General features: G+C 28.1%; 1 protein-coding gene across 2 annotated transcripts; it reads right to left on the reverse strand.

Annotated features, from left to right (window-relative positions):
- Positions 1–6,247: 6,247 nt before the first annotated feature.
- Positions 6,248–12,202, reverse strand: LOC103485821 (GDSL esterase/lipase At1g29670-like). Of its 2 annotated transcripts, none has more exons than XM_051084595.1 (7): positions 12,035–12,202; positions 11,618–11,653; positions 10,065–10,391; positions 9,836–9,960; positions 8,410–8,655; positions 7,193–7,439; positions 6,248–6,597 (listed from the first exon to the last, which is right to left on the reverse strand). In XM_051084595.1, the coding sequence occupies exons 3-7, from the start codon at positions 10,384–10,386 to the stop codon at positions 6,377–6,379; spliced, it is 1,161 nt and encodes a 386-aa protein (XP_050940552.1). In that variant the 5' UTR covers positions 10,387–10,391; positions 11,618–11,653; positions 12,035–12,202; the 3' UTR covers positions 6,248–6,376. The 2 variants fall into 2 exon arrangements, with proteins under 2 accessions (XP_050940552.1, XP_008441762.2); XM_008443540.3 differs by having other exon boundaries at positions 10,065–10,394.
- Between the last annotated feature and the right edge of the window lie 1,599 nt (positions 12,203–13,801).

The following is a 13,801-nucleotide window of genomic DNA, read 5'->3' on the forward strand; positions in this document are numbered from 1 at the left end:
AATAGCCCAGAATAGCTGAGCATTAAGAGAATAGAGGCTTCTACACAAGAGATTGGTTGAAGCTCTGTCACTATTCCACCATCCCATCTTCTACCTTTCGAACTTCGTTGAAGCGTTGGGTGTGAACTTAGTTCTTCTCTAAAAGTAGAAAGAGATTTCCACCCTCCATTCTCCTAGTAATCTCTTAAAAACAAAGACGATGTTGGAGCCAAATAGAACATGAGATTGTAACCTGCGACTCAACAAATGTTCTTGTCTTTTCATTTTAGTTTTCATCTTCATTTTATTGTATTATGGATTTGAGGTTCAAGAGATCAAAAGTTTTTAATATCAATATGAATACCTTTCGCTTCATTCATCCATGTTCTTTCTATTTTCATCATAATGCAATTAATTTTTCTATGGGCCAAAAAAGATAAAACTAAAATTTTTTGAAAGCGCCCTGCATCAGTAAAAGTTCATCTTTCTTTATTATGAATTTATTTCGATGCCTAATTTAACTAAGATAAAGTTAAGTCTTTTGTTTTAGAATCAACTTTAGTAGACATTCTAGATATAGAACAAATATGGCATTCGAAGCCAAGAGGCAAATAGCATTATTTTGAAATTGGAAACATGAACACCTTGTTAGATTTATTTTAAATATAATATTATTATTAATGTGGTCCAGTTGTATTATATGTTGTTTATCTCTTTCAAGTCTAAGGGAAGACAAGGAAGAGAAACACAATTCCTCAAGAATATTATTCATGGATCAAGGTATGTTGTTCTTTAACTAAATTTAATTTGTAAAATTATATAGTTCAAAGATCTTGACAATTATTGTTATATACAATGTTAGAATTTTATTGTATAATCATGAAACTAAAGTTTACATTTGGTATCTGAGTCTTGATTAAGAACCTGTGATTTTACATAAATGATTAATATTTTTTAATGTTTCCGCTGCATGTTTTTCTTAAATTTAAAGAAGTTTCCAACTTCGTTAATATTTCATTGGTAATTGAAATTTTAATAAAATTGATAACCGTTTGTATCAGAAGTTTAATCATCAATTTGAATCATGTATATTTATGATTGCGGGAAGAATGGAAAAAAATTAATCCACCACCGCCGGCCATAATCTTCCATTTGAACGTGCTTGTATCGTCGGCCACAATCACACGTTTATTAAAGTGATTTTTTTGTTTCTTTTTTCTTTTTGTTTTAAAAGATAATAAGTTAAGTTAACATAGTAATCAAGAATTAAAATCTATTTAAGAATTGAAGTTTAGATTTTAATAATCTTTTAAAGTTACTATATTTGGTATATATATCTTTAATTTATGTTTAAATCGATGATTATGAATTAATTATATTTCATGTGTTATGCATATATTATGTTTTAAAGTATCTATTTATCCTAGTGATTTAAATCATATCGTTTAGATTGAATGAGACTTTTGATAAAATTATTTGCAATATTAATATTTTTGCAAATTTTGCGATTAAAATCACATGGTAATTATGTTATTCAATATTTATATGTTAGAACTAATTTGTTAGTCACCAAAATGACCAAATTAGTATGTTATATAGATATCAAGTTAAACTTAATTGAGGAAAACAAATAAGTTTTAGAAATGGAAGAAAAATCTTCTATTTTCTTATTATGAAAAAGATTTTTTTTTTTATCTTTCTTATAATGGAAAATCTTTTATCTTCTTATTATGAAAAAAAAAAAGAAAATAAAGAAAAAGAAGATAAAGATTTCATTAAGAGATAATTTACCCTAAATAATCACACTATCAATATTAGGATTTTCCAAGATTCATTTTTTTTATTATTTAAAGTTATCCCATATGTAATTACGTTCTTAATTACTCCATTATTGTTACTATTTTTCTCATGATTGAGTTGCTTAAATTTAAAATATAATAAATTATGCATGTTTAAATTCCATAAAGTTTTGTACAATAAACTATGTTTTATTGTCCTTTTGTGTTATGTTTAAATCACAAATAATTTAAGCATGTATTTGTTTGTGATTATTTGATATCTATAATATAAATGTCACCAAAGTGACCAAATTAGCAAGTCATATAGATATTCCATTGATAGTGTTTTAATATGATAATTATTTGTGATTATTTTAATATGATATCTATATTATGAATAATTTGTTAGTCACCATAGTGACCAAATTAGTAAGTTCAATAGATATCAAATTAAGGTTAAACTAAATTACTCATATTTACGTGATGTTGATGATGAATCATATTATATTATGAAACATAAAGGTATTATGAGTATATTGACTTTCATTATTATAAAACATTTAAATTGCCCAAAGGTAATTAGTAGTTTTATAATTTTGAATCTTATTGTTGTTAATTGGAATTGTTTTATCACGATGCCTATGTTATGAACAGTTTGTAGTTACCAATGTGGCCAAATTGGTAAATCTTTAGACATTAAATTGAAGTTGATTCAATTACTCGTGTTCATTTATTGATAATGAATGAGATGATATTATGAAACATTAATAATTTGTCATGAGTGTATTGATTTTCATTATTATAAAACATTTAATTTGTCCAAAGGTAATTAATAGTTTTATAATTTTGAATCTTATGGTCAATTAAAGTGTTTGGTTAGATATTATTAGTATATCCAAAGATAACTATTGTATCTAATTTGGGGCATTTAAATTACCAACCATATGAAATTAAATCTAGCATCAGTTAAGTATAAATATTGTACATCGTTGTGTCTTCTAGAGAAGAACTTCAATGTATAAGTTAATGATTATCTAATATTATTTGAATCTATATTGTATCTTTATGTTTATTTCTCAAAGCAATAATATATAAGCATATATATTTTGTAATTGCATCATCTGCTCCCGTTTCTATTCATTCGCATGCTACATCTACAATCAAGTATAATGGACTCAATTTCTTTGATTGGTGAAAATAAATCCGAGTCCATCTTGGAGTTTTGGATCTTGATTATCTGGCATTCTTAAGTGAGAAACTTGTTGCACTTACTTCAGCTGCTAACAGTGATAAGAATAGATCTTTTTATAATGCTTGAAAAAGATCAAATAGATTGAGCCTAATGTTTATGCGAATGATTGTAGTAAACAATATCAAGTTTGCAATTACAATATTGAAAATGCCAAGATTTTTATAAAATTTATGGAAAATATGTTGAGAAAGCACATTGTTTTGACTCATTTGCTAAATTTTTAGAATGTCATGGTATTGTGCTCAATACACAATACCAGGAACACCACAACAAAATGGTGTTGTAAAGAGATGTGTACATTTATGAATGTGGTTAGAAGCATGTTAATTAATTTGTCTTTACTTGTGTTCTTATGGATGTATGCATTATTAACCGCTCAATATTTATTAAATATAGTTTCTAATAAGTCAATTCTAAAGACATCTTTGAATTGTGGACAGTAAGGAAACCTAGTTTAAGGCACCTACATGTTTGGGGTCGTCAAGTGGAAGTAAGAATCTAAATCCACATGAAAGAAAACTGGATTCAAGAACAATCGGTGGTTTCTTCATTAGTTATCCATACAAATCAAAAGGGTATAGATTTTATTGTCTTAACCATAGTATGTGAATAGTTGAAACTGGAAATGTAAGGTTTATTGAGAATGAGTGATTAGTGGGAGTTTGGAACCACGTAAAATGAAAATTCAAGAAGTTAGGGTGGAAATTCCTTCATCTATAACATCTTCTCAAGTTGTTGTTCTAGTAATTGTTTACTCTGTTAACAATCCATAAGAAGAACAAATTAATGGTCAAACACCACATAATGATGTTAAAATAAATGAACCTGAAACTGAGAGACCACAAGAAATAGAGTTAAGAAGATTTGTAAGACAAAGAAGATCAGCTATTTTTGATGACTATGTGGTTTATTTGCATGAGTCAAAATTTGACTTAAGTATTAATAATGATCTAGTTTTGTTTTCACAAAGCCATTGAAGAAAAAAATTATGTCAAATGGTTAGATATCATGAAAGAAGAGTTAAAATCAATTAATAATAATGAAGTGCAGAACCTTGTAGAATTGCCTAAAGGAAAGTAAAAGAGTTTGGTGTAAATGGGTCTTTAAGACCAAATTTGACTCAAATGGCAATATCGAACGACACAAGGCTAGACTTGTTGCTAGAGGTTATACTCAGAAAGATGACATTGACTACAAAGAGACATTTTCTTCTATCTCGAAAAGGGACTCATTAAGAATTATTATGGTTTTAGTACCTCATTATGATTTAGAGCTTCATCAAATTGATATGAAAACTACATTTTCTAAATGGGAATTTAGATGAACAAATGTTCATGGATCAACCAGAAGGTTTTATGGTTGAAGGAAAGAAACATATGATGTGTAAATTAAAGGTCAATATATGGATTTAAACAAGGTTCTGGACAATGGTATTTTAAGTGCAATGATACCATCACATCTTTTGGTTTTAAAGAAAACATCGTTGATCGATGTATATACCTAAGAATCAGTGGGAGTAAATTTAATTATAATCCATGGTTTATATGCTTACTTACGAGAGATCTGATCATTTTTAGGTGATTGGATATTTAGGCTCAAATTTTGCCGGATGTGTGGATACACGAAAATCCACTTTTGGGTATATGTTCCTATTAGGTGAAGGAGCAATTTCATGAAAAAGTGCGAAGCAGTGTATTATTGCTGCATTCACTATGAAGGTTGAATTTGTAGCATGCTTTGAGGCTACAATTTATGTTTTATGGCTGCAAAACTTTATCTCAAGACTTGGAATTGTCGACAGTATTGCCAAGCCACCTAGAATTTACTGTGATAATTTTGCAGCAGTTTTCTCCTGAAAGAAAAACGATAAGTATTCTAAAGGTGTTAAACGTATGAAATTAAAATACTTTGTTGTTAAAAAAGAAGTTCAGAAACAAAGAGTGTCAATCAAACACATTAGCACTAAATTTATGATTGGATATCTACTAACTAAAGGGATTGCTACCATTGACATTCAATGATCATGTTAAACGTGTGGGCATTAGTAGATATCATTATTGAAATCAAGATTATGCTATTTGACACTTTGAGCTCAATAAATATATTTATTGTTTTTTATTTTATCTTATGGTTCTGTTCTTATGATTAGTATATACATAAATGATCTTTATTATATATAGATCAAGTTAATAGAAGAACTATTTCAGTGATACATGGAAGAGAGTATGTTAATGCAATGATGTATGATCGCCATGATTCTTTAGTAGTTTTTTTGACTTGACATGATATGTTATGAAATTTAATTTTGCGCATTATGTCTATAAACGTATATGGTAAATAATGTCAATGGGCCAAGTGGGAGAATGTTAGATTTATTTTTATAAATATAATAATATTATTAATGTGACCCAATTGCATTATATGTTATTTATCTCTTTCGGGTCTATTATTTTATTAGGCTCGTTAGGTTAAAAGATAATACCCTAATTAAACACAATGATAGATGGTGTTTATAAATATAACCTTAGGGATTAGTACTCTCTTATTAAGTAGTTTATTCTTCCCATCAAGAAACCTAAATTAAGTCCTAAAGGAAGGCAAGGGAAAGAAACACAATTTCTGAAGAAGATTATTCATGGATCATGGTATGTTGTTCTTTAACTAAATTTAATTTGTAAAATTATATAGTTTAGAGATCTTGACAATTATTATCATATACAATGTTAGGATTTTATACAAAGTTTACACGCTTTGCTTTATTCATTGCTTAGAAACAATGTTGGCAACACTTCTTAGCCCTACTATCATCAAGTGATTCATTCCTACATTAATTCACGGCGTGTTGCTTTTATGGGTGATTGTCTAGTTTCATTTCATTCACATCCATGTCATTTGTTCCATTCTACCCTTAACTTGTAAATAGTAGGTTGTATCTAGTAGATTTATCATTCAACGTCACATACTGTGAATAAATTTATTGTGTATATATATTCATTGCCAACGTTTATCTCTAAGTGTTCAATTAAGTAAATCAACAAGTTCCTACGTTTGACGTCCTTGGATTTACCCAAAAAACCTGTCTTGAGTTTATTTCCCTTAGTAAATCAATAAGTTCTTGTGTTAAACCCTAAACTTACCCAGAAAATTACTTGTTCTGAGTTTATACATGAACTTAAGATAGAAAAATCTGTACAAAAGTGTCATATATCGACTCTTTAGAAGAATGAATACAAGTTAATTATCAGATGAAATAATGAACGTTTATTGCATACTAGAGATAGTTTGTTCATCGTCCAAAACATAAGTCTCACACTTGGGACTATTTAAACGCTAGCACATCTGCGAACAAACATCAATCGAGATGCTTTTAAGATAGATGAACGAGGTGATTAATATCAAAAGGGTAAGCTTCATCAGGTTGTTTGGCATTAAAGGCACTACTTGCTACTAATTCAAATCCATTTTCAGTTGGATGAACTCCATCAAAAAACATATAATCTCTTCTATTCTCACACACTTTTCCAAATGGAGTACATTGCATTTCTCCTGCTCCAACTTCACAGCAAGGAGCATCTAGATTCATTTTACCTGCAATAAATTAATATATATATATTTAAAATTTATTTCTCTATTATATTTATTTCTCTATTTATTTTCATAATCTAAAAGCTATAATTTCAATTCAACCAACTTTTTTTTTATTAAATTTCAATCTTTTACGGTTTTAGATATTCGTTCAATTTCGTCGGTTCAACCTTTTTGAGACAAGGTACTGAATTGATTTTTGTTTTTTTTTTTATTTTGAAAATTTAAAGCTATTAGTTAAGCTTTTTAAAGGTTCAAAGATATTTTAAAATAAAATACTAACATTTTCCTTTAAAAAAATGATTTGTAAGCGTATACTTTTTTAACTTGTTTCCAAAGCTTAAGGGTATTAAATAAAATTTTTGAAGATTGAGGAGTATTTTTTAAACAAAAGATCAATTGATTTGTTGTATCGGAAAGGATGGATAAAACGAATCGTGGATATTTCTTATTGTTAAAAACATCAAACTAAGAATTTTAGCCCCGTATCCTATTTAGTTCAATAAATGAATACTAATTAAATTCATATTGCTCACTTGAGTTATTTCTCTATGATTAAGGTTAAAGAAGAGAAAGAAGAATTTGTAAGAAAAGTTACCATAATTCAAAGGGTCAACGGTGGAAATTTTGAAGACATCAATGAAGGTAAATTTAGCAGAAGGCAAGTTGGCATTAAGGTGTTCAACAAGAGACTTGAGGCCAGCATTGAAAAGTTGAATAGCAGTATTTATTTTGTCCACACATGGAAGTCCTATGTGCTCAAAGTTTGCCCTTGCATATGGAGTACAACCTATGGATCCCACTCCAAAAATGGCCACCTTTCTTGCTCCTTGCTCATATAGAATCTGCATAAATGTATTTTCTTCAACATATTAAGTAATTCAACTCTCACAATCATAAAATTAAAGAAGTTCTTTATTTGATTTTTTCCATTCCTTTTCTCTCTCTCTCTCTCTCTCTCTCTCTCTCTCTCTCTTTTTTTTTTTTTGTTGGATTTTCTACACGTCCCAAGTGAAAGAGAGTGTATTATTGATATAATTTAATTAACCATAATCAATTAGTTTAAGTTGCTTAATAATTAATTATTTAGATTTAAGTAGTTTTATGTTTTTAAAATTTATGCATGCGTACTTATACATCTTTTCTAAATAAACATTATTTGAACTCATAACCAATTCTGAAACAAAAACAAAATGTTAAAATATACTAACCTTGCTTAAGTTCTAAAACTTTGTTTGGATTTCAAAAAGCACTCCTAAAATGAAAACAAGCCAATAGATGGAAGCGAAGAAAAAAATTATTATAAAAAAGAGCCTTTTAAGTTTTCACTTTTTTTTAAAAAAAAAACAACATTTGGATTTATTGTGATTATATTCTTAAAATAATGCCAAGTTTTTAACTACTTTTAGATTTGATAACTCTTTGTCACTTTTAAGAACGTTTGTAAGTTTAAACTTTTAAAAGCAAGAACTATATATATGGAATTATGAAGCAATGAAAAGTTAGCTGTTTTATTCTTGTTCTAGAAAATTGCGGTTGTTTTCTTATAGCTCTTTACAAAACATTTGAATTCAAACCCAAATTTAAACAATAAAATTAAATTTTAAAAAACAAATATACCTACATTTAGTTTTCAAATCTAGAGTTGGAAAGGTACTTTAAAACAACCCCTAATAAAATAGACATGAGTGTAAAGAGAAATTCATATGTACATTAAGGGCAGTATACATAAGTAGTGTAGTTTTTTTTTTTTTTTGAAAGTGATCGATTTAATTTAATTAGTAGAAGAATAAGAGTGAATATTGATAAACTAACCTTCAATTGTCGAGAAAGATCTTCGTTTAGGGCAGTGGCAAATGCTTGTGGAGAATATTGAGTACTCGTCATATAGATTGTTGGCATAAAATAGTTATTAAGGTAATCATTGCTTCCAATTTGAACTGTATATAAGCATTCTTTAAGATAGCTTTTAAGTTTACTACTGCTTCCAAATAATCTATGCATCTGTGAAATTGTGTAATTGTGATTTTCCAATTGCTTCTTGATGCTTGATACTTCCCCCTACAAACAAGTTAATTACACACATCGATATATATAAGATTCAATCTACCTTATCATAAATATACACAAACATATGAAGGATTACCATTATCCATTAATTATCATTTAAACATGTTTTATAAATTCATAATCCGTTTTTTAAACACCTTATATATTCTGCGTTTATGTTTGTTTCTTCTCAAATTTATAGCTTTCATCTTTATTTGAATCGACAAATGCAAGCTTTTCATAATTTCTTTTTTTTCCTAAAGATATTTGTATAAAATTTGATTATATAAAATCAATTTTATAGGTGAAAATAATGTTTATTAGTTTTACTTTTTTTTGAAAACACAAAACCCCAAGACTCAATTTTTGGTAACTAGTTTTTTGGTTTTTAGTTTTGAGAAACTAAATCTACATAAGCACTTCTTTCATGTTTAATTAGTTATATTCTTTCCATCAATATTTTAAAAAAACCAAGTCAAATTTTGAAATTTGAAAAGATAGTTCTTAGAAACATGTTTTTTTTTTCTTTTTAAATTTGTCTTTGAATTCAATTATTTTACTTAATAAAAATGAAAAGCATCATAAAAATTGAGAGAAAAGCGACTTTAATATTTTTTTTAAAACAAAAATCAAATAATTACCATACAATATTCAAATTGATTATCAAACGATCTATGTTATCATTATCTTAAAAAAAATATCACACACATCTCCAATCGCTATCAGCTTCGTTGTTCTAATGCAACAAAGCTTTGACACACACATACTTACGTTAAATTATTTACTAGGTGAAGATTTGAAACCTCCAACCCCACATACTGAGCTAAGAAAAATCCACATCTACTTTGTAACTTAACATGCTTGATTATCTGCCCTTTTGATTACGCATGCCATCATATAAAATGGATATAAGAAAACATAAAATAAATTTCTAGGTAAAAGTAGGGTTTATAAATTTAATTTTTAAAATTAAAAAATCAACTAGTTAATTATCAACATACGTTGTCCCATGTAGACATATTTCCAATTATCACCCATTCACTCTAGTGCAGCAATTATGACACACATATAGTAAAGTTTTATATATATAACTCAACCGACATACGTATAACATGTCTTTTAGCGATTATGAGATTAAGGTTCAAATTCTCACCCATTAAAAAAAAAAAAGAGAGAAAAAGTTAGTAATTACCAATGTTCTTCCAGTTTCAAGGAGAATTCCTGCACCTCCAGATGCATAGTTTGCACCTTTAAGAATAGTCTGACTCTTTGTAGTCCTAAATGGTGGAATGTAATCGCGAAATCCTAAAAATTGAGCTGAAAAATGAAAAATGAAAAATCAATATGACGATGATCTTTTTAGCAAAATCGATCTACAGTGGATACACGTACGTAAGAGGGGAAATAATGATAATTAGTACCAATGAAATCAGGAACGTTGCGGCCATTGGTGAATCTGCCGGTGGGTATGAATGACGACGACGACGACGATGGTGGGAAGTCAATGCCATAAGGCTTATAATCAGCTCTTGCACGACCGTATTCTCTTTCCAACATGTCGTTGTTATTGCCATTGTCTGCTTGAGAGTCTCCAAATACAAAGTAACAACTACATGCATCACTACCACCACCACCTTTCTTTTTTGATGCTAATGATGCAGCTCCATCAACCACACCATTTATTATTATTACTACTACTACTGCTGTACAATAATAATACCCCTTCAATAATTCTCCCTTCATTATTGCTGCTGCACATTTTTTTCATTTTTTCAAAAAATTATAATCCCAATGTTAGTGTTCCAAATTCCAAATACCCAAAACAAATTATAGGCCGTCAAGAGAGGGAGAATAAAGTCAGTTTTTAAGAATTGATCAAACCAATAATCTTCACAATTTCTAGTGGGAATTTAAGAAGGTTATGTACATTTGTTTTAGAGATAATAGGACATGTGAGAAACTTGTTTTACGTACAAGAATTCGGTCTGTTTTGTAATCTATCTGATTTTCAGTTAAGTTTAGAAAAACGCAACAAGATTTTATTTATGTTTTTTTTTCACCATTTTCTACTAATGTTTTAGAAATACAGGTAATGTTTTTGAAAACTAAAAAAGAAAGTTGTTTTTCAAATATTTGTTTTTAAAATTTGACTAGGAATTCGTTTTTTTTTTTTTTCTTTTAATGAAGAGTGAAAGCTATAATTAGAAATTAATATAGGAGGAAACAAGTATAAATTTAAAAACCAAAAAACTAGGCTGCCCAATATTTTTGTTTTTCTTTTCCTGATAAAGAAAAAAAAATTGTCTTTGGTTTCTTTTATCATTGAAAAAGAACACATACACATTTGGTAATGGTTATTCTTTATTTTATGTTTGAGAAAGAAGAAAACAAAAACCATAAACAAGAAACTTTAGGGTTTGCCAATCATTTAGGATTGGTTTTTAGTGTTTGAAAATGAAACCATCCTCTTTACACCTTTCAATTTCTTAACTTTGTCATATATAGTTTCTAACCATGTTTGCAAAAATCAAAATAAAGTTTAAAAACTAAAAATAGTAGTTTCTTAAAACCGGTTGTATTTTTGAATTTTGGCTTAGAATTAAATTCTATTATTAAGAAAAAAAAAGATAAAAATGAGGAGAAAATAAGCTTAGTTTTTAGAAAAAAAAGATCTTAATTTGTTCCCAAAAAAAAAAAAAACCAGAAAAAGCAATAATAATAATAGTTGTCAAATGCATTTGTTAATTTCTCTAAAATTCAAAACTGAACAACAATATCCAAATGGAATATGTATAAATTGTAGTTAAAAAGGGAATAAACGATTGGTTTTTCTCAATATAACGTGTATCCTTTATCAAAGAAAAAAAAATAAAAAACAGAATAATGCGTGTTAGTGAAGCTAATAATGTATTTGAAATTGAAAAAAAGTTGCTAAAAAATTAAAATGTATTTGAATGTATGCCAAATTTCTTACCAAGAGGAAGCTGCTGTAAACCACCTCTCTTCTATTCTGCATATATATGGGTAAAGAAAAATAAATAAATGCATCAAAATAATTATATATGGTACGTAGTTCTAATTTCTACAACACTACTCTTCATTCACATTAGGAATGTAAAAACTTCAGAATTTCCAAAAAAAAAAAAACAAAAAAAGAAAAAAACAAAAAGAAAAACCCTAACATGTAAATTTTTCATACAATAACCGCTACATACTCAATTTAAGTGATTAAAAACATGCTTGGATTGATTTTTCAAGTGTTCTGAAATTTTTTATAAACAATTAGAAAATCAATCCAAAAAAACCCTAAATAAAAGCATATTTAAGATATAAAATCTAGAAGAAGCATGTAAAATTTGGAGTATTGTTAAAGAGAAAATATGTTTCTAACTTCTCCAAATTAGGTTCACCAGCATCTTCCTCCAAAAATTCTTCAGCTTTGCTTCTTTTTCTTTTTTAGATCAAAAGTAAATCAACAAAGACAGAAAAAGCTTTCTAACTTTTCCAAAAATGAGAGATCTATGAACTATATTAATCCTTCTATCCTCTTTATAAGCCCCACTTTGTTTAACAAATTCTATACCAATCACTTCCTCTTTAATAGGGAGAGTGAATGGTCCATGTTAATTAAAGAAATAACAAATATGATATAATAATAGAAATCTTTCAGATATCTAATGGCCTTTTTTTCTCCCTAAAATTGTATTGGGAAGAAAAGTATGATGTGGATTGGATAAAGACAAAATTGTATTGGTGGAATATGATGTTCAATAACACTACCCAAATTGATTAAATTTTTATGGATAAAGATAAAAAACAATACACTGTACGATATAGTGATTTCTAAAATCAAGAAGTAAACTAAATGAAATAACAAAGGTTATAAATTGAAATAATCAAAAGCCTTGAAATCACGGATAAATTGTTATGGTCGAGATTTGTGTCCTCAAGTCTTGCAACCAATTAGTTGATTAATTTGATTATTAAATATACAATGTTAAATTTAGGGATTTTTTAAAAAAACAAAGCGTCAAATATTTACGTTTTACGAGACAATTTCAAAAATGAAAAAAAATCTATATCTAATTCTTTTGGTACACGATCGTTTATTAACCTCCGGAAATAGGAATCTTCCCCTTTCGTAGTTTTGCCTCTGAAAGCTATCACTTCCGTTGAAGATGAAAAGCCTGTTGTTGCCTCTTCTCAAACCATAATCAACCAGACTCTCGAGGACCCTAAAGTTTCTTGTAAGGTTCTAAGTATTCTTCCAAGCTAGTTTAATAAGCATATATTTTTTTATCAGTTTAAGTTCTTATGTAATGGTTGTCTTTTGGAGAAGTGGAACTGTTATATATTAGCAGTCTTTGATTCATTTTGGACATGGGGTTATCAATATGATTACGAAAATAATTTCTTCTGCAGTTTTTCTAAAAGCTAAATTTTAACTAAAATGCGCATTAGATTATTTGGTAGTTCTCCTTTTTTACTTTTTTCCATTTATTGTTGTTTTCCTCGAGCTACTCCTTAAGCATTACATGAACACTTTAGAACCCTTATCTACAGCTGGTCTTCATTCTCCAAATGATGGTTCCAAAGTTCGAGTTGCATATCAAGTGCAGCTCATGGCTACTCTTTTTACTTTCAATTGTTTATGACATCGTTGTTATTGTTTCCTTTATATGGTATAGGGCTTACCAGGAGCATATAGTGAGATTGCTGCATTGAAAGCATATCCAAAGTGTGAGACTGTCCCATGTGATGATTTTAAAGCTGTATTCAAGGTCAATAGATTTGTTTCTAAGTTGATATATACATGAGGTAAAAGATGTACCACACTTGTTTTTTGTTATATAAGATAACTATTATTATTGTAAATTTTGGAATAGGCCACATATAGAAAATTTTAGTTGGCTATATTGGATTGGAATTGTGTAATTGTTGATGACATATTGTTGAGAAAAATGAAATTATTGTTGGTTTACTTATTATACTAAACTTTTTTTTTTTTTTGTAACTACTAGTTGGAGAGTTCATTTTGTTGATGGATATGTCTTATTGAAACGAATGTAGGAAATAGAAAATGGAAAATTCAGTATATTTAATATATTAATAAACAGTATACATGACGCTAAATACATGTCAAGTATACTATCTTACT

This window comes from Cucumis melo, chromosome 5, assembly GCF_025177605.1.
Source record: "Cucumis melo cultivar AY chromosome 5, USDA_Cmelo_AY_1.0, whole genome shotgun sequence".
Lineage (NCBI taxonomy): Eukaryota > Viridiplantae > Streptophyta > Magnoliopsida > Cucurbitales > Cucurbitaceae > Cucumis > Cucumis melo.

Coding starts and splice junctions, on each gene's coding strand:
- LOC103485821 (XM_051084595.1), bottom strand. CDS start 10,386: ATGAAGGGAGAATTATTGAAGGGGTATTATTATTGTACAGCAGTAGTA. Junction 8,656..9,835: donor TTGAAACTGGAAGAACATTG/GTAATTACTAAC, acceptor ACTTGTTTGTAG/GGGGAAGTATCAAGCATCAA. Junction 6,598..7,192: donor CGTTGACCCTTTGAATTATG/GTAACTTTTCTT, acceptor AATTTATTGCAG/GTAAAATGAATCTAGATGCT.